This window comes from Canis lupus, chromosome 2 (genome assembly GCF_048164855.1).
Source record: "Canis lupus baileyi chromosome 2, mCanLup2.hap1, whole genome shotgun sequence".
In the NCBI taxonomy this organism is placed as follows: Eukaryota; Metazoa; Chordata; class Mammalia; order Carnivora; family Canidae; genus Canis; species Canis lupus.
The window spans coordinates 50,758,238-50,782,356 of record NC_132839.1 but is presented as its reverse complement, the minus strand read 5'-3'; the positions used below and the strand labels follow the sequence as shown (position 1 = coordinate 50,782,356).

The following is a 24,119-nucleotide window of genomic DNA, read 5'->3' as shown; positions in this document are numbered from 1 at the left end:
GATGGTCTGTTTCTCTCCTGTGGACAGCTGTCATCTGTTTGGTTCCCAGTGTCTTTCCCTTTCCCACCCTCTTTGATATGGTCTCATTTCTGCATTTATAGTTGTGGAGTTTGTCTTTGGCTTGTTTGCACTGATGTGAGCATTATCGAGTTGTGTCTGTGGGGCACGGGGTGGGGAAAGTTGTCAAAGGCAGGCAAACAATTCTTTTTTACAGAGTAGAACCTATAGCAAAGGACAATTTTACTGCACTGATATGACTGGAAATAGTTTTGATTCCAGGCCCAAATCCCGCTTCATGGGATTTGCTTCACGGCTGGCCTGTCACCCCTGGGTTTTGTGTCTGGGCCCCAGGAAAAGGCCTCTGAGGAGCCACTGAGTGCTTACAAGTTCTCTCTGGGGAGAGGGCTCTTCGTCAAGTGTGGGGGTACCCTGTTATCAGGAGCCCTGAATGTCTTGGGATGCTCTCCAGGAAGCCCATGGGGACAAAATAGGATATGGCAACATCAAGACTTAAAGGACATTTATTTTTTGAAAGGGTGGAGGGGACTTTACAAGTAGAGTCTGAAGCCAATAACTAGAGAGGAAGATAAATAAAATACAAAGCCAGTATGTTGTGGCAAAATCCCAGAAAACACACTGAAAAATTTTTTACAGTTTTACTGTAAAACTGCTTTACTTTATACATAATTACAAATTAATATACAGCATGTGGGTTTTAACCCATTTTTATTTAAAAGAACCTAGCACAGAAACGTTCGTCTAGCGTTTGAAAACAACAAAAGCAGAGGTATAAGGTGTACGGTAATTGCCCTCCTGCAGGTCCGGGCGTGTCCCACGCCCCCAGTGGGCAAGGAACACAGAAAACCACAGGCTGAACCGTGACCATGGGCAAGCTGACTGGGCGGGCCCCTGGAAGGTGGCTGCAGAAGGCAGGAGAGCTCAAGCTGGGTGAGGCTCTGGGGTGGAGAGGCTGGGCCGGGGTTGGTGGGGGGGGGGGGGGGCAGTGCCCTCTGCTTTGCAGCAGGGAGGAGACCCCCCAGCATAGGCCAGGTGTGCGGAGCAGGGTGTCATGTCTGTGGCCGGAGGACTTGAGCCAGCAGGGTTTGCCCGGCTTTAAACCTTAGCAAGATGGAGAATTAATTCAAGGCCTGTCAATCTTTTGACAAATTAAATTAGAGAAGTAGAAGGCTTCTTTTTGTATTTTCCCTTCCTTCTTTGTTTTTACTCTTATGGCAGCATTAAAATACTTTTCACTTTAAAACCTGGCCAGCAGGCAGTAGATTCCAAAGCTCTGGTTAACTAGGAATGTTAGGCTACATTGGAAGAAAAACGAAGACAGACACAAACCACAACAAACTCTTTGCCCTCCTCTTCGTCTCTGCCTGTCAATGAGCAATAGCATGGGGCTGGCGCCCAGGCCTGTAGCACCAGCATGTATGTCCAGACGGAAGGTGGGTGGGCAAGGCACACATGTCTCTCTCAACCACCATCTGACCCTAAAGGGGTGCTTGGGCTTCCACATTCTAAGGGTGTCCAAGCCACCCTGGGGACGGCCACTCACCAAGACAGCATCTCCAACCCCCTCCCAGGTGGGGCTGGCCCAGGCACAAGTGGCCACCAACACTGCAGTGGACTGCCACCCCCCAGCAAATACCAGAATCCTCAGGAAGAACTGGCTCTGGAAAAGCTGCCTCAGAGGCGAAGTGGTGAAACAGCAAGTACTTCTATGAGGAGCAACTCATGGATGATGTCCTGGCCTCCTGGGTAGGTTCTGCCTCCGTCACCCTGCACCCCACTCCAGCTCCCTCCCTGGAAAGGTACAACAAACCCCGAGGGTCTGAACAATTCGGGCTGAGGAAGAGAATAAGGGAAACATTCTCTTCTCAAAGGGACTTGAGTGGTGCTACCCTGAGACAGAAGGTGGAAAAAGGTAAGATTCGTACCTTTTCAAAAAAGAGAAAACAATCTTGATGAGGCACAGATCACTCTCGTGGGGGCAGAGAATGGAATGTTGGCAAAGGCTGGATTATGGCGATCTGCATGCTTTTAACCCTCTCGTTTTCAAAGAAGGAAACAGTTACCACAGCTGATTGTCTCAAAAATGAAGCCAAAAGACGAGAGCATTTAAAGTGCACGTGTCACCCAAACAGGATGACAACTTCTGAGATGATAGACTGAGAAGATGCAGCCTCTTTCCAGGAAATTCCCTAGACTCTGGGAACTTGGGGACTCTTGGCTAGTGTCTCTACCTGACCCCCAAAACTCAACCACACCATCAAGCATCTGATTTCTTGAGCTTGCTGGAAGATACAACGGGGAACTGAATCAGAGTCACCCTGGCAGACGACCCCTTCTCACAGGGAGAGACCCAGACGGGGCTTTAGACTCAGTAACCAGAGTGGTTTTCAAGGTCACAAGCACAAGTAACAACAACCCAGGTAGCTCTCCAAGCACAATGGGAGGTCCCCCGGATCCAGTCTCCTGGGGGTGAGAGGGGAAAGGCAAGTCAGAACACGGGTCTTACCAAGTAGTTGTCTCTTCCTACGGCAGCCTGTATTCTGAATGGAGGTGGCCAGGTGGGGTGGATGCAGGAAGCTACTTTCTAATTATGATTCTACATTTGTCCAGCCAGAACCTGACCAAATTAAATTACTGGGGTGTGGGTGCAGGTGAAGTCTCCATTTAAAAAAAACAAAACCCACCATCGCCCCAACCAAAGCCACTTAAACGTTATAGCTAGTTGAGAGTAAAAGACACTTTCAAATTGTCATCAAGCTAGGCAGCAGTGGACAGTGACCCGGGGTCCAGAGCACTCTTGTGGAGAGCAGACGTGAGGGCTGATGTGGTCAGTCCTGAGCACTTCCTGCCGCAGGCTCAGGAAACAGGGTGGCCCAGCTGCCAGGCTTCGAGTGCCCGGAGCCATCCCCTCTGGCCAGCCATCTCCTCTGACAGCACACGTCCAGTGGGACGGCAAGCCCCAGTGGGGAGCTGGGATTGGTGCCCAAGAGAGCTGGGCTCTGTGTGAATCTGAGGAATACCATGGCAGGCTCTGCTGGACTGATGCAAGAAAGGAACTTAACTGTACTGTTTAGGGGTGGGGGGAGGGGAATCAGAGTTCAAAAGACCATTAGCCAGTTTTGGTCTTAAAGTCTGTTTCTGAAGACTAAGAAATCTCCACAATAGGAATAGGTGATTAACTCAGAGGTGGCAGGTTCTGACTCTCCAGTAAGGAAGAGGACATCCTTTGATCAGAGAATGAGGTGGGGATGAGAGGAGAGAAGAAAAGCATCCCCCTTCCCTAACCATTAATTTTCTTTTGGGCCCTCAAAGCACTTTGACAGACACCGAGGAGTGAGCAGCACTGTTGGCTATTCACTTTCTGCATTGATCAGATGGTTGAAACCGTTGGGCTAGTATGTTCACTTTACACACAGACACACACACACACATAAATAAATAAACAAACCTAACCTAAAAATGTTAAACCAGACCTCTTTCAAATAAACTGAAAGATAAATATCTCCATCTGCAAGGCCAGCTTGCAATTCATCAACAAGCACCAAGTTACAGATTTTGTTTAAGAAGTATGTTCAAAGACCCATGCTTCTGAGGGGCAGGACCCGGGGCATAATGAAAGCAGACTTTTCCAGGGTCTCCCCTTACAGGGAGCAGTGAGTCCAGCAGGGAGATGGGGCCTCAGAGGAACTCAATGAACGGTCCTGCTCCTACTAGCCGGTGACGAGCCTCCAGCAAATACAGATCACCAACAGTGTGGAAGAGAGGAAGAGAAGAGTAACCAGGCCGCATCTGTGGCACCGTCAGGGAGTGGAGTACAATAACCAACAGACCTTTAGATTTGAAAAATGTTTGAAGAAATCGAATTGTGCCCCAGCCTCCTGATAGAGGATGAGCACATTTCCAAGCCACACCTGGGCCAGCTATCGATCGGGCTGCACTAATGTAAAAATTACTACCTGTGGGCCAAATTCCTTCACCTGAACTGACATGGCCAGCTGTCCCGGTACTGGGGTGGGGATCACCTCAGTGCCGGAGAAGCAACTTCCCTTGGCGTGCTGCCAGGAGGCTGCGGGTCAGTGACAACCAGAAAGTGTCACAAGGCAGGAGTAGGGATGAGGAGATTCTCTACTTCATCTCTGCCCAGAGTATGCGGGCAAACATCCTGGAAAACCAGTTAAGTGTAAGATTTCTTTGGATTTCATGTTAAAACTAGATTTTTTTTTTTTAAATCACAAACACCCAAATCAAGGTGGTACAGATCATATATATACACATATGCTTTTTAAACATGTCATGCCTTTTCTCACTGGTTTTCACAAATGTTTGCTATCGCTTCTAAAATGAAATGAGAAATACTTGCAGAAAGGGGTGAGGTGTGCACAGAGTAGGGTTATAGGAAAGCCGCCTTGGAGGGCTAGGGGATGACCTGCTGAGTGCCTGCATGTCCCCCAGGCAGGGCGGGGCAGCACCTCCTACAGATGGTGCCTGATTCTGGTATGCCCCATGGGTATATGCAGACGGGTAACTATGTACACAGACCAAGTCCAAATTATCTGCTGCTGCTTGACTGTTGCTTGTCTCCTGCAAATAAAAGGCAGGTAGAATTTTAGACCTTATTTGGAAACTTCTTTCAGCCTTTAGAAATTCCTGACATGTCCGAAACCATCACCTGGACTTCTGGGACCACCTACTTTCAGTGTAATACCCTCAGTAGGGCCAGCCCCAATCCGGGAGCTGTGAGCAGCCACTGACTCCCGGTCCCCTGCCCCACCCTGACATTAGAGACCGTTTGTCACTCTGGTCCAGGACCTGGGGCAGCATGGGTGTCCAAGGTAAGAGACCACACCCAGAAACAGCAGGAGAGGTGGGGCTGGTAACCACGGGCCAGGACAGGAGGTGATGGCCCTGGCAGACGGCAGCGTCAGCAGAAGATCTCTTCACCCTCTGTGGGTACTTCTGACCCGGGGCCATCTGGTAAAGGAGAAACCACGGAGAAAGAACTTCAGGAAACAATTTTTCTTTTCACTGAACTCTCTTCCCTTTCTCCTCAACCCCAGTCTTCTGGGATGCAACCAGTGATGGCCCGGTAGGCAACCCACCCCTTCTCCAGGCCAGGGTTCCTCAATTGGTTTAGTAAATGAGGTCCTCTGGCACCCTTCACTGTCACTTGACAAAGCACCAGACTTCCTATTCACAAACAGGCCCAGAGACAAGCCGCTCTCCTGCACAAAGCAGAGGGAGCAATCCTAATGAGAAGGAACAGAGGGAGGACTTTGGGGAAAGTGATGCCCAAACTGGGAACCTCAGTTAGTGGGGTTTAATCACAAGCTCTGTGCTGGCAAGCACAACTGTTGGTCTCTCTGAACTTCCATTTCCTAGTTTCTCTTGAGCTTAGCATCACCTGCTTCACACAGCCAGCTCCTGGAAGTGCTCACTAACTACGAGCTCTACTGGTGACTGGACCAGCCCTACAGGGAAGCAGGGAGACTTTAGTCTTCATTCTGGGTCCCTCAGTTGGGGAACAGATGCCTGGAATATGAGACCTGCACACTCTTCTGGGCACACGTGTGCACAAGGGGGGAGGATGTCTTAAATGACCACAGAGTTGATATTCCAGGTGTGAGTCCCAGCAGCCTTCACAGGCAAAGCAAGTGCGCCTGGCAAGACAGCACACACCTGAATGGCCCCAATTTAACCATCCCCATGCTATGGAAACCTGCCCACCCTTCAAGATCTGGGGGCAATGGGCTGGAGGGGACCTGGCGTGGGTAACTCACCACAGGGCTGAGAGCGGCTGCCTTTGTTCTTCTTCTTTTTCTCCTTCTTTTCCTTTGGCTTAGCTAACCCAAACAGGCGGGTGGAGGCAGAGGCAGGTACTGGGGTCTGGCTCTGACCCTCGGGTACTTTGTTTGTCTGGCTGGTGGAACTCAGTATGTGAAAAGGCCCCTTATCTTTGTGTGTCCGAGAGATGCTGTTCCTTTTTGGGGATACTGAGAGTTCTGAGTCCAGGGATCCTGATTTGGCTATCGAAGGTACAGATGGCATGGGGGGCTCCTCAGGATTCGGAAAGAAGGATGGGATCCTCAGCAGCTTAGTATGTTGATATGACACCTGCACATGTTCCAAACGAGGTATTAAGTGAGGTGCCATTAAGTGGGATTCCCAGTGCCCACTCACTAAATGCTGGCTGAGGTCAACTGGGGGGTTTCAGCCTGGTTTGCACCCACTTCCTTAGACACCTCGGCACTCACTGTATAAGGATTCAGGACTTCTTGACTAGCTACTCCTCCCTGCCCCAAGTAGTACCTGGGAAAGCATTACAATTATTAGTTTTGATACCATTATTAATTTTATTACATGTACTTAATGTCAGCAGCAGAAATTAATTTATCTTGGATGACGCAGCTTAGTAAAGAACTCCCATTCCTGAAGAAACAGGAGAGATGTTTGGGTGAAGACTGAATCACACAGGGCCATGGAGAATTATTTCAGGGCTGAGGGACGATGGGAGCCTGTCAGGTTAAGAGGGTGGTAGGGAGTCAGAGGTGAAACCAGGTAGAGGAGCATCATCGGATCTGTGGTGTCCCATGCAGGGGTGTTGCAGGGAGGGGCTTCCTCAGTCAGAGCCCTGCTGAGTTATTGGGATGCGGGTGGAATCCATCCTGTCTTGAAGAGCAACATGCAGAGCCCATTCCTGCTCCCACCCTATACCTCAAACACCTCTGTGGGAAGCTAACCTGCTTCTCTGCTAACCTGTTTCATCCCTGGAAGATGGCAACACCAGACCAGTGTCAACAGACAGGCAGTTCAGTCACAGGTATCCATGTTCCCCAAATGCCCGCAGAACACCCCTGGCCTAAGCTCAGAGAGGGCGGGGGCTCACCACCCCATACACAGACCCCGGTGCCCCTGTCCCCACCAACCCCGTCCAGGCTAAGCAAGCTCTGGGGGCACCCCCTTACCCGTCCCAGTGCCTCACCTGACAGGCGTCGTGCTCCACCTGCCTTTGGCTGAGTCGCTCAGCATCCCGCTTCAGCTGCTCCTGCTCGCGCTCCAGCTGCTTCTGGGCTGTGCGCAGCCTCTCCAGGTCACACTGGTAGGCACCCTTCTTGTGCTGCAGCTCCTCCCGCTCACGGTCAAGGTCTTGCTGGCCACGCCACACATCCTGCTCACGCTGCGCCAGCCGGGCCTCACGCTCCTGCAGTGCTCTCTCACGGGCCTCCCACTCACGCTCGCGCCGCCGCTTCTCCTCCAGGTGCTGTGCCTGCTGCTTCTGCAGGTTGGCCAGGTCCTGGCGCTGCTTCTCCAGGCTGCGCTGCTTTTCCTGCTCCACCAGGGAGCTGGGGCGCGATGAACTCCGGGTGAGTGCACGCTCTGCCAGCAGCAGCTTCTGGTCCTCGATGTAGCTGTCCTGCTGCAGCACCACGCCCTGGGCAGGGGCAGGAGAAGTAGGGAGGTGTGACTGGCCCTACCCCTGGTCCAGCCCCGGGCTCAGGACAGCCTACAGTTCCCCCTCACTTTTTAGGCCAGTCTGGTCAGAGCGCTCCACTACAACCTTGGAGCCAAGTGCCCGCCCCTGGGGGGCACTTCTCATGCAGGAATGTCAACTGTGTGGGGACCAAGTCTTGTTACACTTGGTCACACACTGACACTGCCTGGGGTGGAGACTGTATGTGTTCTGGAGGTGTGAGGAAGTGGGAACTGGATAATGTTATAGCTTGCAGAAAGGAAATGGGCAGAATTTAAGGATAATTCCCAGAAAGTGTTAGATAGCAGTTATTTGAGGAGGGCTTCCCTATCCACATACTACGCAGCCACTTGGAAACTTAAAATCATGCTAAAGCCTTTCTGGACAGAAAACATCCAAACCATGTTTAGCACTTTATGGGGTTTGCCCTAGGGTTATCTACAGCACCTATGTATAGTCTACTATCATCAATCATCCGTTCTTAGAAGGTCAGTGATGCTCTAAGCACTGCATCTTATACCCTTTCTCATCCTGACAGCTAGCCTTGTCTTGACTGAAGGCTCCATTTTACCTATGAGCAGCCCACATACCTCAAAGACCCAGGCCAACAATACCCTTAACAATTTTTCTTGAAACAAATGAGTGAAAGGATAAAAGAGAAAGGCCCATACCTGCAATGTGCTTAGGAGTTCGTGGAGATGAATGACACTCTGGACAAGTTGCTGCAAAAGCAAGGAATGGAAACATTACCTCAGACCAGAGTCTCAGAACCCACCACACCATGTCCTGTCTGGCAACATAAGCCCCTGAACACACAGCAAGGAGCCTGCATCTGAATGCAATGTTTCTATACTGAAAGCACCAAAAAGAATAAGCAGGTACAAATGTCCAAGAGATACACAACAAGATCAAGCCAACCAAACGACGGTGTAGGAGGGCCATCAGCACACATTAGAAAGGCATTGTAAAGCTCCAATTCTCTAAGATTACTGGCATAAAAATGACGTGCACACCAATGTAACAGAACAGAAAGCCCTGAGCAAACCACAAGAAGTTAGTGTATAATTAGCATTCCTGAATCACTGGGGAAGGAAAGAATATTCAACAAATTGTTCTCAGAAAATGGCTAAATCTTTGGGAAAAATTAAGTTGGGAACCTGGCTCACACAAAAAATATTCAAACAGATTAAAAGGTTGAGTGTAAAAAAAAGAATCATAAGAGAGTAAGAAAATATGAGAATGTCTTCTCATCATGAAACAGAGACTTTTTGAAGAATCAATGCAAGAAATCACAGATGCACCAAGTGTCACTATATGAAATATAAAATTAAAACATGTAATGCAGGGACACTCAAAGCCAAATAAAAAAAGGCTCCTGTGGATCAACGAGAAACAAATAACCTAGTAAGAAAACAGGCAACACAAACCAGCAATTTGTAAAAGAGATATAAATGGCCAATTATATGACCTATAAAAAATGATTCACCTTTATTTGAAATTAAACAGATGAAAAATAAAATACCACTTGAACTTATGAAACCAACAAAACGTCAGTTACAAGTGGACTGTTCCCAATGCTGGTGAAAGCAAGGACAGACTTGTGTGGAGGGAAGGGGAGCACGCCATGAGTATTTCTCTCTCGAGTGCAGTAGCACCGCACAGAGCTATTTTTGCTGCATTAAATTCCACACACAAACTAGAGGAAGAACTGAATGATGGCATACAACATAACGTGCAACCGTTAAAAAGCATGTGTGTACAAATCTGCTCTGGGGAAATGCTTCTAATGTGTGTTAGGAGAAAAAAGGACACAAAGCTCCAGGGAGTATTTGGTATAAATTATATAGAACTATTTTTGTACTAGTCATACCCACACAAACTTATACATATAAATAAATATATGTTGTCCAGAAGAAAAGGCTGGAAATATAAATACCAAACATTTAACAGCAGTTATTTCTCAGTGGTGGGATAATTTTATTTTTTTCATGATTGGACATTTTTCAAACTTTCTACTATGACCACATATTTCTTTTATAATACAGCTCACCTATGAAAAATGCAGGGGTTGGGGCAGCAGTTCCCTTGCACGGTAGAAAATCCACCTATAACTTCTGACTCCCAGCACTTTACTAACGGCTACTGTTGACCCAAAGTTTTACCCATAACATAGCTGATTAACATATATTTGGTATGTTATAGGTATTACATGCTGTATTCTTATAAAAGTAGGCTAGAAGAGAACGTTACTAAAAAAATCAAAAGGAAAACATATTTATAGCACTGCACTATATTTGTCAGAAAAAAACCTGCCTATTAAGTGGACCCATGCAATTCAAGGATCAACTGTACTTAGAACAAAACACACAAAAAATTATTAGGCTTATAGCCCTTCTGAGAACACAGTTTTTACTCCTCTTTTCAGTTTATTCTGACAGTGGCTCGTGGTCCACAGAGTGTTATCCTCACTAGAGTGCCTGAAATGCCCCGGTCTGGTAGTTTCTTACCCAACCCTTGTCACAAAATACAGGGGAAGAAGTTACCAAAGAGAAAAATAAGAGCGAAATTTCATTGGAGCAGCAGGTACAGAGAGTGTCAGTCTGTGTGAGAGTAAGTTTATTTCATTTAAGGAAAGCACACCAAAGGGGAGGCCTTCAGAAAACCATGGTGTTTTTACACTACCATGCCAACAAGTTTTAGGAGGGGAAAAGGGGAAGTTCCCTTTAATTAAAAATTTTAAAACCACGTTCGTCAGGGACTTAAGATATTATGTTAAAAGCAAGAAGAAACTCAAGAGCCTGGGTGGCTCAGTGGTTGAGCAGCTGCCTTGGGCTCAGAGTGTGACACAGGGTCCTAGGATCAAGTCTCACATCAGGCTCCCTACATGGAACTTGCTTCTCCCTCTGCCTCTGCCTTTCTGTGTCTCTCATGAATAAATAAATAAATATATATTTTTTTAAAGTAAGAAGAAACTCAAGAGCACCCAGAGAGGGGCACCCCATAAAGCCACTGTCATTTGTTGTCTAACTCCGGTTGGCTGACAAGCATTCCAGCCGATCAGAGCCAAGCAAGTGTGGAGAGGGTGGCGGCCTAGAACAGGATTTGCAGGGAAGAGGAACAGGATTTGCGGGGAAGAGGCAGGAAGAGGGGACCAGAGCCAGAGAGGCACAGCTCCCAGCAGGGTGGGCAGAACTGAACCCACAAAGGGAAGGAAGATCCTCTCTCCCATAAGAGCAGTGACACCACTCTGTGTGTGACACAGAGTGACATGCAGCGAGTGAAAAGCAGCACTCAAAGAAGAAAACGCAACTTGAGTCATTGCAGGACAGGATATTACTGCGCAGTTACCTACAGGGGAGGTGCCATGGTCCATAGAGCCAGGCTTATGTGACCCTGCATGTTCCCAGAGAGCAAAAGGCCTGCTTCTCCAGGATGGAGAAGTCTGGAGCAATCCGAGGCTGAGGCCCCGGGGCCAGGGAACAGCCAGGTAAATGGAAGTGGCAACCGCACGGTTAAGTGCACAGATCAAGGCCAGGAGTCAGCTTGTTCATAACAGCAAAACACAAATAAGCATTCTCAGCCTAGCAATTATAACAAAATCCTTTTCTTATACATAGCTCGTAATGCCCTTACCTCACTGTTTCTTTTAAGCATAAATACCAGGTTAGCATTTCCACCCTATAAAACAAAAAACATGCATTTAAAAGAAAAAGAAAAAGATGATCCTGGGGCAAAAATAATATACAATGTGTGTCTGTTATGCTTGGGCTTCTCATTTTTATTCTTTTCCAGCACAGCCTCCTGCTGCAGGACAATGAAGATTTGAGGCTGGACTTAACTGACACCCCTGAAGAGTCGAGGCTGGTATGGGCCACTGACACAAAGTTCCTGATGTTGGGGCCGCAGGGGGAGGCATAAACGTAAAGTAAACTCAGGGTTCTGAGCCTGAGAGGTCAAAGGGCCACTGATATGGTACTTTTAATTGTAGGGTTTCTTTAAAAGTGTGTTTTTCTCTTAAAGTAGGAATTAACAGCAAGTCAGGCATCCAAAATAAGATTCCAGTGGATTAACTGCAAAGTCTATGGATGTAGAGGGAAGTGCCAAGGATGTCTTGGGTGGTGCATTTTAGAAAAATACCTTTTTCAGACCACTGTCGGATTCTGTTCTCCTCAGATCTTGGCCATCCTCTCCCTCTTCCTTCTCACCTCCTGAAACAAACAAGTTTTGTTTTGTTTTGTTTTGAATAAAGCTGTGGAACAGATTAACCAATAAAAGCATACAAAATATATAGCTTAGAGATATGGTGGTAATCCTGCATCTTATTATTGTCAAAAAGGGGGAAGCCGCTTGGTGGCAGCTAAGTGATTAAGAATTTTGTGGCCGCAGAAGAATTAGAAGCAGAAAGGAAAAATGAGTATCATTACTCTTTTGGCCACAACTTACCTGAGATCCCAGAAAATTGTTTTTTATTATTCAAAGTAAGCATGACACTGATAGAGATTCTTGAGTGTTCTAGCAGCTAGCTACTAAATGAGCTTTCACTAAAACTTCTACTGACTGGGACAGAGGAGATGTAGCTACCAGAATGAGCACATTTTTGGTTGTGTGTGATAGTCTACAGAAGGATCATCTACAGAAGTATGGGTTCTAAATCATTTACCCTTTTTTTTCCCCCCTCAAAGTAAGCTCTAGGCCCAACGTGAGCCTTGAACTCACAACCCTGAGAGCAAAAGCCGCATGCTCTACTGACTACTAAGACAGCCAGGCGCTCCTAAATCATTTACCTTTTGAGGCATTCATCTGATGGCTGTCAAATCCTCCGAAGGTCTCTGCTCTCCGAGGCAAGGAAACAGGGCCAACTATGCCTTCTTGCTCAACAGGGCTACTGACAGCCGGCCCGAGTGTGCCTCCCAGGCTTCCACTCACCAAACCTTGAAGGATCTCCACTGGAAAAAAGGAAATGTGCAAAAGTGATATTTCACCTTCCACTGAAAAAAAGAAAATATCATGGTAATACATGATATGTAGGGAGCACAATCAGAAAATTCCAGAGGGACTCAGTGACTTTCTTTGCTCAGAGAAAGGTTTCAGCTCTGGATTCTATTGGGAAATTCAGAGGAAGCCTTCAGTCTTATTTACATGGGGCTGAGGAAATTTGAAAGGGCATAGGGAAGATAGTCATTTACTGGAAGGAACATGGCCTTCTAGAGTCAGGCCCAAAGTAGCAAAAAAGAATTCCTGGGGAAGCAAGATGGGCCAATTTGAGAGCAGTGCTGAAACTGGCAGGGTTTTTGCCCGCTGGCACAGTGAGTTCAAGGGACCAGAGTAGTCTAAGGATCTGAGGTCTCAAATTTGAGCAGTGAGGCTTCTTTTCTAGAGCAGTGTCCCACAGAAAGGAGAAAGTGCTAAAAGTGGAATAAAATTAGAGTCCTGTGAAGTGAGAAAAGATATCTGAACTTAAAAACTTAGGAAAGTATTTCATGTAAAAATGAGCAACTGGGAAACATCAAAGTCAAATCTCACACAACACTATGGAAAAAGAGAGCAAGAAAAAGAGACTCCACTCCCTGCATGGGCTGGTAACAGCACATCAGAAAGACAGGTCCGTGCAGTGGATGAGCTACTTACTGTATGGAGAGGACACAGGCATGGAAGGACCCAGAGCAGAATCAGGACACACAGATTCCAAGAAGTGGGAACAAAGAGAAACAATTATTTTAGAAAGGAAAACTAGAAGACAAGAGCAAAATAAACCCAACAGAAAATGACTTACCAGAGGTGGGAGGAAGATTAAACATTAAAAAGATGAACAGAGAGAGAGTGTGAAGGGAGCAGCACAGATGGAGGACAGGCAGAGGGGATCCAGCATGTGGGTGATGGGAGCTCTTGAAGAAGAAAATCAAAACGAGGACAGAGGAAAAAATACTAAAAGCTTTAAATGAAGAATATTTTTCTGAACTCTGAAACCACATCAAATTAGAGCACTGTGAACCTAAGAGCATCGATCCGGAACAACCCCAACACTAAGGCATGTGCCAGTAAAACTACCTGGATTTCCAAATAGGTTCTTGGGAACCTAGGCAGAAAGCATGTGACTTACATAGACTGAATCGAGTTAGGATCGTATGTGGACAGCAACGCTTTACATCAGAAAAAAAGGAAGGACATTATTTAAGAACAATTAAGATACCCAAAGGAAGAAAAAGTGAACCAAGGAATCCATATCCCACAGAGCAGACTTTCAAGGTTTACGTGCCACAATTATCAACAGCGTGCATGGATACAGGGCACACTGTCCTCACATGCCTCTCTCCTGAGACATCTACTTAAAGGATGAGCTGCAGACATCCAAAATGACAAACGATGTCATGAAAACCCCAGCAGCAATGACCATCCCTATTGCCCAGACTGTGGTCTTAAAATATCATTTCCCACTAAAAGAAGTAAGAGTTCCTTAGAGAAATGACTCTAGATCTGGGCAGAGAACAAGACGAGTCTAGAACATCTTAATTTATCAAAGAGCATCGAAGCTCTCAGAAACTCTTGGGACCATGTCAGAAGCACCTGGGAGCCAGACAGAGAGGCGCTAGTTGGCAAATAGAGGATATTCTGAATGTTTAAGTAAGGATAAGAATTGTAGGGACTTGAAAAACATCAAACAAGTTTACACTCATAAGTCTATATAGTAATATCTAAAAAGTACTGGTCACCTTTAGAAGATGACCATGGAACAATTCACTATCCTGATAACTGGTAAATAAAGGGGGAAAAATAAAATATTTATCCTTTTATCTTCCCTTTCCTCTAGGCTACAAAGGAGGAGGCAGCTAGCAAAGCTATCTTGTGCCTCCAAAAGAGGAGCACAACACTCCAAGAACACAGCTTACCACAGGGATCAAGGCTCAGTAATTAAGACTCTGAATCCAGCTGCAATTCTGAAAGAACTAGCAACAGAACAGAACCCCTGCATGAACAAAAGCTGGACTGTGAGAGACATTCTAGGTCAAAAAGCTCAGATTCTTCAAAGATAAATTGTGTGGAAAAGAAAGGGATGGTGGGGAGGCCAGGAAATTAGGAATCCGAAAAAGCCTACGAAAAAAATACTAGTTTTTATAGTGTCTACACATAGGCCGTTAACCACAGAAGTGTATGGAAACGTGTAAGTCATAGCACCCGTTCCTTTTTAGAGGGAGGGAGGGAACATATGGAAGGGCTTTGGGGTGTCTGGCCATATTTTATTTCTGGACCCATGTAGTAGTCACAAGGAAGTTCCCCTGATAATAATTTAGTAAACAAAATATTTGTTTTGGGTTGTTTTCTGTATTTGTGCTTTATTTTACAATAGAAAAGTAAAAACTAGTAAATACTATTAGTGCATAAAGCATTTTGGGAAGAGATTAAGAGGGGCAGTTACCCTCGTTTATTGCACTTTTCATTAAAGGTCCTCCTTTGAGAGCCTCTTCTGTGTTGGAGCGGAAGAGGATTCTAGAACTGTGAGTTGGGGAGCAATCCTCCGGCAAGGGGGTGCTGCACTCAGTCATGTCTCGGAAAATCATCTCCTTCTCTTCCAGTAAGAGGAGGATCTGCTGGTCCTTCTGCTGAAGTTGCTCTGCAAGGAGGATGGAGAAAAGGTCTGGTGACTCTAAGGGTGTTTAGTAAGAGATGAGCGGGACACGAATGCCACCTTGTGGCCACTGGTAGGACAACAGAGAACACAGCTGCACCTCCCCCTCCCCACTAAGATGGCAATTTCCATCCCGCATCTTTCTAGACAAAATCAGAATTTCTGACATAAGAAGCCTTCCTTTGTTTCCACTCCCCTACCTCCTGTTTACTTCTCAACCCACTCTTGTCTGCAGCTGCTCTTTCCAAGGCTACCCTTCATTACTCATCCAATGAGGCCTGTGTTTCATCTTTTCCAGAATGGAGGATTCCGCTCTATTTTTTTTTTTTTAAGATTCTTTTTCTTTTCTTTCTCTTTCTCTCTCCTTCCTCCCCGCCCCCACCCCTCACCTACCTACCTACCTACCACAGGAGCGTGGAAAGGGGCAGAGGGAGAGGGAGAGAATCTTTAGCAGATTCCCTGATGAGTGAACAGCCTGACACAGGACTTGATCTCATGACCCTGACATCATGACCTGAGCTGAAATCAAGAGTTAGACACTGAACCGACTGAGTCACCCAGGCGCCTCTCCTCCCTTCTTTCAAACCCTTTACGCCCCTCACTTGGAGGACATTATTGGTTCTCTTGCTGCCATCTTCAGTGAGTAACACCTAGGGTTCCCTCTTGGCTCCATCCTGGGCGGTCTCCTACACTTCACATGCTTCCTTCTGGAGATATGCCCTCCCACAGCTTCAGGGACTTCCCATGTGCTGGTAACTCACGTAAAGTAGCCTGAATCCTGCCTCCTTTTCTGAGCACCAGGTCAGAGTCCCATCGTCCTGTGGCTAGCTCGACCTCAGCTTGTCATAAAGCATTTTCTCTATTCTTGCCGTCCTTCTCCTCCCTCTGGCCTGTGATCCCTTCCTTAGCCAACACCACCTTCATCCTAGAGCTGAGCCACCGAAGACCTGGGAGGACTTCTGTCTCCAGGCCCCGCCATGCCTTCCACACCCACTCTTCTCCCATGAGCCTCCAAGCCAGGCTTTCCACTCCCTGCAGCTCCCCCACTCCCTCAAGCAATTCTACCACTGGCTTCAGCGTCAATGAAGACAATTTAGGTTGAAATTTCACTACACAGATTTTACCATTCCTTTGTCGCTCTTCAAGCCCTGGTGCCTTTCCAGCTAAATCTTTATTTCTTGGCCCTAACTCCCTGAAGGCCACAGGCAGGATTAGGTCCCACATTCTCTGTGTCTGAGGTCTAGTCCCATCATTTATGTACGTCTCCTTTGCTAACAGGACTCCCTGACAGCAGGGATGCCGCTGTGGGCATCTCTGCTCCCCCAGCACCTAGCACTATGCATTGGCCTCCTCATGTATATGAAGAAAACAAGTTTTTCATCCCTGCCATACTAATTACGGGCCAATAAATCAGGTGTCACTCTGGCTTCAGCCTAAATCTGCGTCCTCCCCATACCCCCACTGAAACAGTATTATTGTTTTGTCTGGCTTAAAAGACTAACTGAACTCCTTGGGTGCTGACATTGACTTGACTCTGGGCCTTATTTCTACCTGAAGCTGGGTCTTTATTTGGGAACATTCAGCAAGCCCTGGCAGAGAGGGGAGCACTTGCCTCTGTTGCTTAGAAGGCAGGGGAGCAGAACCCTCTGTCACACTCTGCATATGTGACCCTGGACTGCATGGCCTTCGTGGGCCTCGCTTTTCTCATTTGCACAATGGGGACTGGCACACGTCCTGCAGGGATGTTGACGAGACTACACCAATAGCAGGGACTCAATGAACAGAGGTTGAGCATAACTGGCGAGCACACCTCTCCCAGAACCACCTTCTAACTCATGGTGCACATACAGCACAGCAGCAAGGGTAACTGTTAAAAATTGCTTAACTGGAAAATTCTCTTCTTCAAATACCCCTCTCTCTGTTTGAACCTTGAATATGTGAGTTTTAGCAAATTCTTCCATGACAACGTACAAAGAATGTCACTAAGGTCCAACCAACAACACAGAAATTGAAAAGAGAGAATCAATGTCCTCTTGATCTGGTGTCAGACAACTTATGATGGCCGTTTTACAGGACTCGGGATCCATGCCAGTTCAGATTCGGTTGCTCTTTCATTAAAACCTATTCACCTCCCCGTTGTGACATGTCTGCTGGGACAGCTGTGCAGCCAAGGGGCCACAGCACTCCAGGAGCCCCCTGCAGACTCCACACCTGCACATGATCTGCAAACGAGGTCTCAGATACTTCCAGCAGCCTTACCTTTCAGTTCTCTGGCTTTGGTGTCCAGTATCCTCTTTTCTTCCTCATTCTCGCTGGGAATTCCTTCATCTTCATCTCTGTTCCTAATACCCAACAAAACAAATGAATCAAAAGCCCTCCACCATGTCAATTACTCTGGTCACTGTCCCCTCCTCGAGGATAAAATCAGAGGCTGGGAAAGGCCCTGGTGCTTGACTTACAGGGTATTGATCGTGTCCTGAATGATCTGAATCCAGCTGTTGCGCTCTTCTTTGGAGCTGGCATGTACTTCCACCATCTCTGGGTCCTTCATCCCCATACTTATTAGGAATAAACCTTTTTCTTCATGTGCGACTTCCCTTACAATCAGCTTCTTTAAAGAGATCACTGTTGATTTCTGGTCCTAGAAAAAGGGGAGAGGGTCAATGTAAGAAAGGCATACGATATCCTAACTCTGATCTAAGTAAGGTAAGACCAGATGTATGATCTCACTTATGAGTGGCATCCAAAAACACAAAAAACAAACAAAAAATGCAAAAACCCCACACCAAACTCCAAGAAAAAGAGACCAGATTTGTGGTTACCAGATTGGAGGGGTAGGGAGGGTGAATGAGATGGAGGAGTGTAGTCAAAAGGGACAAACTTCCAGTTATGAGATAAATAAGCTCCAGGGACGTAATGATGACCATAGCTAACTCTGCTGTCCGGAACAGAGGACAGGTGTTGAAAGAGCAAGTAAATTCTCACGGTTCTTATCACAACAGTTTCCATTTCTTCCTTTTCTTTATATTATATCTATAGGAAATGATGAATGTTAGCTGAACTTTTTGTGATCATCATTTAATAATATACATAAATCAAACCATCATTCTGTATGCCTTACAGAGTGGTATGTGTCAATTATTTCTCAGTAAGACTGGAAAAAAAAAGCATATGGTTTAACAAACAATGGTAGATTTAAGATAAAGTATCTCATTATTTCATCTACATTTTAGCAAACTGAAAAAGATTTTCAAAAAAGGAAATGATTTGTATCTACTGAGTTTCCAGACATGGTTCCTACATGATGAATCCTTCTAGGTTCCTCTGTGACTCTGGCTGGTGACATTATAAATGAGCACAATTTATGGGGCATAACATGCAAGAAATACTCCAGTGACAGATGTCCTTAGATCAAATGTCCAATGTCCCCAAAGGGACTGTGAGGGAACAGAAAACTAATGTTTCTTGGGGGTAGGGTGGAACACTGCAAGGGTATCTGAGAAATTACTCAGAGGAATCTGTCCTGAGCAAATTAATTTTGAGACGGGGGAGAGCAATATCCAGTGTTCAGACTCAATACTTACTCCGGATGTTCTGAATACTATTAATTACAAATGGAAGAGATTGACAGTTTAGCTTACCAATGATGCAAAGACATATTTCTGGTCTTTTTCTTGAAGGAAAACTAAAATGTCAGTAAGCAGAACTGCTTGAACCTCTGTAAAGTGGAAAAGAGGAGAATGGACAAGGATTACTGAACAGTGAAACGAGTCAGAGGCCAAGTCAGCAATACAGCCCTCAGAACAAATCAGGATGGGAGAGTACCCTGCAGATGGGTTTACACTTCTGCAGGACCCACACCGGGTCACTGATTTTTTAGACGTATTTTTAAATGGAAGTTACCACCAAAGTCTTATCTTGACAAAGCCTGAATACTCTGCTCTGGAAAGAAATATTCCATAAGGGAAGAAGACATGAAGAACAAAATACTTTAAAGCTGGGAAGGATTTTAACAGATACTACATAGCAACACATTCCACCAAATACTCAGGTCATGATACTCCCTGATCTCTGATCCTAATAATGGGAGAGGCGTGAGAGAGAAGACTGGAGCACTGCCAATAGGTGATGTATAAAAATACCTCGGTCTGATGAAAGGCAGACAACCCTCACACCCCAGAAGAACAGAATGGCTCCACATGCCTTCTGATTTCACAGGTACATACATGGGAACACAATGGAGCCCAGTCAGCCTCAACCTCTATCTGCCATGGACACAGCCTGCTGTTCCTCTCAACTCAAACAAAAGCCAAAGTAACAGGTCTACTTGGATCTAGTAATCGGGAGAATGCCACAAACTCCTGCTCTGAGAATGCGGGGCAGCATTTTCTAGTATCGCCTTAAAAGATGAGGTCTGGCATCTCAGATCTAGCAGGCTGGCCCCTCTGTGCTATCCTCCCCCTGGAAGAGGGGGGGCCTACTACCCCGTAGGGAAAGAACGGAACTGACTTAAGCAACCTCCTCAGGTGGTTGGGTCCCCTCTGGGCTTTCCCACCCCTTCTGCCACAGCTGGAAGCCCCTCTCTGTGTAATTTACTACATGGCTATGAAGAGTACAGAAGCAAGGATAGCAGATTGCTCAGGAGGTAGTTTTCAGCCTAGACCAAACAGGCCATGAACTACTGTTCTATGGGCTATTCATTTTGACAAGTTTCTTAAAGTTTACTTTTAAATAATTCAGGTGTCTGCTAAACAAACAAACAAAGTTTCAAAACACAAGTTTCAATTTCGCTGGATGCTTCTATGTACAGTGTTGGTGGGTCAGAGAAAAACAAGCCCGTCCCTTTCAAGGGGTGCCAGTGCAGTAATGGCTGTCCTTGGCACGAGCCCACCTGAGGGGGGAAGGCCTCCACACCAAGCCTGATCTCCATGGAGAGCCTGTCCTGTGCCACTAGCTGACCACAGCTTCAGTCCCACAGCTAGAATCCATCAGTTTTTACTTTGGGAATGAATAAATAAACTGCTGTGTACAGGAAAGAACCAAGTGCTGGCTCTAGGCAGTGGCAGCTCTAGGAAATTCAGGTCCTTGCAAAAGGAAGCAGGCTTTCCTCAAGCACCAGGCTGCCTTGAGGCCAGTCCCAAAGTGCCCGTGTGGGCAGAGTCCTGATTCGGGGGTTCTCGGAGCATCAGAGGACAGGTACTGGGAAGGGGGAGGGAGCCTTAGGGATTGCCTCATTCAAGTTCACCATGGAGCAGAGACACACATCTGCTGGAGGCAGGAAGGGATCACTCTTTCATGTGAAAGGTTCCTGGCTTTCCTTTTCATGCTCCCACTGGAACTCAGGCCTGGTGTGCTTGCCGTGGTTCCCTGCAGCAGGGGCTCTCCTGTCTCTGTCACCAGCCTCTCCCTGCTCCTGCTGCTCCCTGGCTGCCTCCATGATGGCGCTAGAAAACAGTAGAATGGATCCCTTTCCTGCTGAAAACCCCCTGCGTGGAGCCCATTCTGTCCCCACCCCATTGAACAGTATCAGCTGTCACTGTCCCCATCCAGACTAGGCCCCTCTCTGCCCCTGTCCTCAGCCCTCCCTGCCATCGTGTCCGCTGCCTACAGGCCAGGTGTACCTGCCCTTTGTCCTTCATGACTAACTCAGATGCTACTTCTCATGGGTCTCTCAGTTCTGCCCTTGGTTCCAGCGCCCGTCAGACTGTGGAGCAGGCACCTCTTCACAGGCCTCTTCATTCTGAGCCCAATACCTATGCAGGCTCAGCTTCATTCACCTTTGAGGCCAACGGGTCACCTGGGACATCGTTACTGTTTGGTGCAAGAGTGGTGAGATGCCAGCTAAGGACTCTGGGGTACTGGCTGACAGCAGCTGCCTATAGTGTTCCTGATGTGTGAGAGACAGGACAGGGGCACAGATCTTATTCCCAGCCTTGGTTTTCTGTCAGCGTGGATGACACCAGCGGCCAGCCTGCCTGGTGCACACAGCTTGTCAGGGCTGGGCCAGGTGTGCTTAGGGCTGCTGCTAAGGCCAGAGCTCACACAGGCCTCAAGGGTCGATGAAAAGGTTATTTATAAATCAGATAGGTACCAAAAAAAAAAAAAATTCAGATGGGTAGACGAATTAATAAACCTCATAGTAACTTCCTTAACTTGATGCAGATCATCCTTTAAAAGGAAAAATTAAAACCAAATGGAAAATTAGTATCTTCTACAATCTTGTGCTTAGAGGAAGATAAAAGAGATGAGTATCATCAAGTTTAATAATCTACCTGGCTGGTGTGAGTTACACATAGGTTTTCTCTAAGGTCTTGGGAGCTGAAAAGTCCTCTACAATCTCTCTTCAAACAAGTGATGTATTCTTAGTCTCTCAGACTCTGACCTGCTACCTGATAGGGTTTTCTCTCCATACAACTGTTGCCAGAGACCCCAACCCCTAATGTGTTGCCTGTTTCTGGAGGAGACCACACCTTTCTTAATAGCCTGCGTTTCTGTAATAATGTTATACTTGGCTTTTTTTTTTTTTTTTTTGCCTTTTTAAGCTGTTTTATAAACTTCAGAATATATAATGAGCATCTTGCCATGCAATAGGGTAAAACTCCCTTGCTAGAAGAATCTTACAGACTGGGTTAAAATACTATATTCAATTAGAAGCTGGCCACAGGAGACCCACAGAAACACATAACACCAGAAGGTCTGCAACAAAGGTACACTGAATACATGTAAGTTCAGGAAGCAAGTGTGTCTTCCTATTAACTTGAGGAAAGACATCAAAATTCAAGGCATAGGCCAAACTCCTCATGATGGCCATGGTGAGGAGGGTCAGTGCTAACTGCCCGCAGACCACGACTGGGCTGCTTTTCCATCCCGTCTCACCTCCTCCCAATCCTTTCCATAATCTCCCCTTTCACTGCTGCCTGTGGCTCTCCAAGCCTCTGACATGTGTCCTTGTTATACTGTAGGATGTGACCGCCTATGATTGACTCAAGGCACACGACAGTCACCAGCTTCCAGGCAGGGCCAATGGCTCTGCTATATTAGCAATTTGTTCCTTTTCATCCTTTTCTCATTTTCCTAGTTGGCATGAGATTTTGTCCTGCTCATTCCTCTCTGGATGCCATTGCTCTTGGGCCTGTCCTTGTGGTCTCCCACTCTTCCTGATTCTTGCCATGAGTGCCATGTGGCAACACTTAGACCTGCACACCAGCTCCCCCTCTGCCACCTACTCTTTGGGGCCATCCCTGGCCTGCATACCCTTGGAGTCACCGGGAGCAAGTGCCAAGAAGGGCCACCTTGCTTTTTTTTTTAAATCTTTTTTCTTCCCCCATTTTCCCTGTGTCATTCCTGTTATCTTACTGGAGTTTACCGTCTCATAAGCTGTCTCAACCTTATTTTTTTGATATAAAATTAAGAATTAAAAGACAATTGCTCCTGTGTAATGTTTGGGTGTGGGATCCCTAGGAAAAACCTGGTGGTGGATTACTAACAAAATTATCTGAATCTTGCTTGCTCTTCTTTGGTACACATGTAGACTCAGACAAAAAGCAAGCCTTACCTTTCAACCTTCCTGCTGCGCTCTTCAGAAACACACCCCCATCTCGCACAAGCTTCTTCCGCTTCAAATCCTCCTTGGCAAACATCTGGCCGCTCTTCATCCTCATGATCGACTTGCTATCTGTCTTTGTATAAATTTCATTCAGACGCACTTTCTTTTCATAACTTGCCACTTTGCTGTCCACAGCTCCAATCACATCCTTCACCAGGCTCAGGGACTGAGCCAGATCTTCCTGCTCCACTTCATTGTCTTGGAAGGAAGGAATAATCCTGTTTTTAATGGATCCTTTCAGACAAGGAGAGGGGGAAGCCTACTTCCTGGTGGACATGCTGATAGCATGTCTGATAGAGTGAAGCCAACACACCAAACATCATGTGCCTATCCTTGTCATAAGGTTAACTCTCAATAAAGTTAGACGTTTTCTACGACAGACACAACATGCAATTCCACGCCATGTCCTGAAGCAGAAGGACCCAACAATTTCGGGAAGAGAGAGGGGCAACAGTAATTTACGTCTTTATCTCATCTTGAACATAACTGCCTAGGAGCAGGGCTGGCCAAGAGAGAGAAACTAGTAAGTCCAGGTTCAGTGAGAAACAACAGCAGGTCTAGCAGTTCAACTTATGGAAAGAACTGGTGGGGATCCCTGCCCAGTCTTGTGGTGAGGGAGAAGTTGCTCGGGCTGCTGAATCTTGAGGGAGTCAGTAAGTGGCTCCTTCCTGCTTTCGTCCACCTGAAGCCTGGGGACACAGCATTCCAAGTTTTCACTTAAGAAAACAGTTTTTAGGGTAAAACACAGGATCTCTTAGAGACCTGTGAGAGCATTAAGCAGCTCTTCCTTGGGGCCTCTTGTGCTGCTGGTCATACAAGAAACAGTCTGCTGGCAGACCTGACAGGTGAGGAAAGAGGCTCACCTTTGGTACATTGCAATATTCTTTGGAATAAAACTGGGTATTTCGTGATTCGCTGGGTCACCAGCAATATGCACTCTGGGATGCCTAGCCTCCTCACGACGGCACTGCTCATCTTCTTCTGCAAAGGACAAAACGGGATTATCAGGAGCTATTCGAGGAGGGCTCTGGCTCAATGAATAGTGACACAGTGCCCCAGACCATGAAAGAGAGTTCCCTGTTTCACACTCATACCTTCACAAAGGCCTGAAACCGCTTATCCTTGGTATGAAGGTCTTTAAAGTAGTTCACAGACTGGTTGTGTTGCCCACAGAACTTGCCGTATGTCTTCTTTAAGCGTTCCGCGTTCTCCCCTGAAAACTGCAGAAAAAAGCAAACAGACGTTAAGATGGAGCTCAGGACGCTGAAATTTTATACAGAATCTATATATCAAATTTTGTACAAATTTTGTATCAAATTCTATATCAAGTTTCCAGTCTATTTGTAAAACCCAAGAATGCGTTCCCCAAGAGTTCCTCCAAAGATTAAAATGGTGCAGCAGCT

The 24,119-nt window shown here is 46.6% G+C and overlaps 1 protein-coding gene across 19 annotated transcripts in view; it reads right to left on the bottom strand.

Annotated features, from left to right (window-relative positions):
* Nucleotides 1–505: 505 nt before the first annotated feature.
* Nucleotides 506–24,119, bottom strand: part of AKAP13 (A-kinase anchoring protein 13) — a 320,680-nt gene continuing 297,066 nt past the window's right edge. For 18 of the 19 annotated variants that reach the window (XM_072798849.1, XM_072798869.1, XM_072798887.1 and 15 more), the window contains 14 exons: nt 23,811–23,936; nt 23,580–23,697; nt 22,666–22,914; nt 18,752–18,828; nt 17,570–17,751; nt 17,370–17,452; nt 14,901–15,095; nt 12,271–12,432; nt 11,624–11,694; nt 11,120–11,164; nt 8,158–8,208; nt 6,998–7,447; nt 5,796–6,129; nt 506–4,989 (listed from right to left, as the gene is read on the bottom strand). In XM_072798849.1, coding sequence (XP_072654950.1) covers nt 4,940–4,989; nt 5,796–6,129; nt 6,998–7,447; nt 8,158–8,208; nt 11,120–11,164; nt 11,624–11,694; nt 12,271–12,432; nt 14,901–15,095; nt 17,370–17,452; nt 17,570–17,751; nt 18,752–18,828; nt 22,666–22,914; nt 23,580–23,697; nt 23,811–23,936 — 2,193 coding nt within the window. In that variant the 3' untranslated portion in view covers nt 506–4,939. The remainder of the gene's footprint in view (nt 4,990–5,795; nt 6,130–6,997; nt 7,448–8,157; nt 8,209–11,119; nt 11,165–11,623; nt 11,695–12,270; nt 12,433–14,900; nt 15,096–17,369; nt 17,453–17,569; nt 17,752–18,751; nt 18,829–22,665; nt 22,915–23,579; nt 23,698–23,810; nt 23,937–24,119) is intronic. The other variant, XR_012017659.1, reaches the window with a different exon arrangement.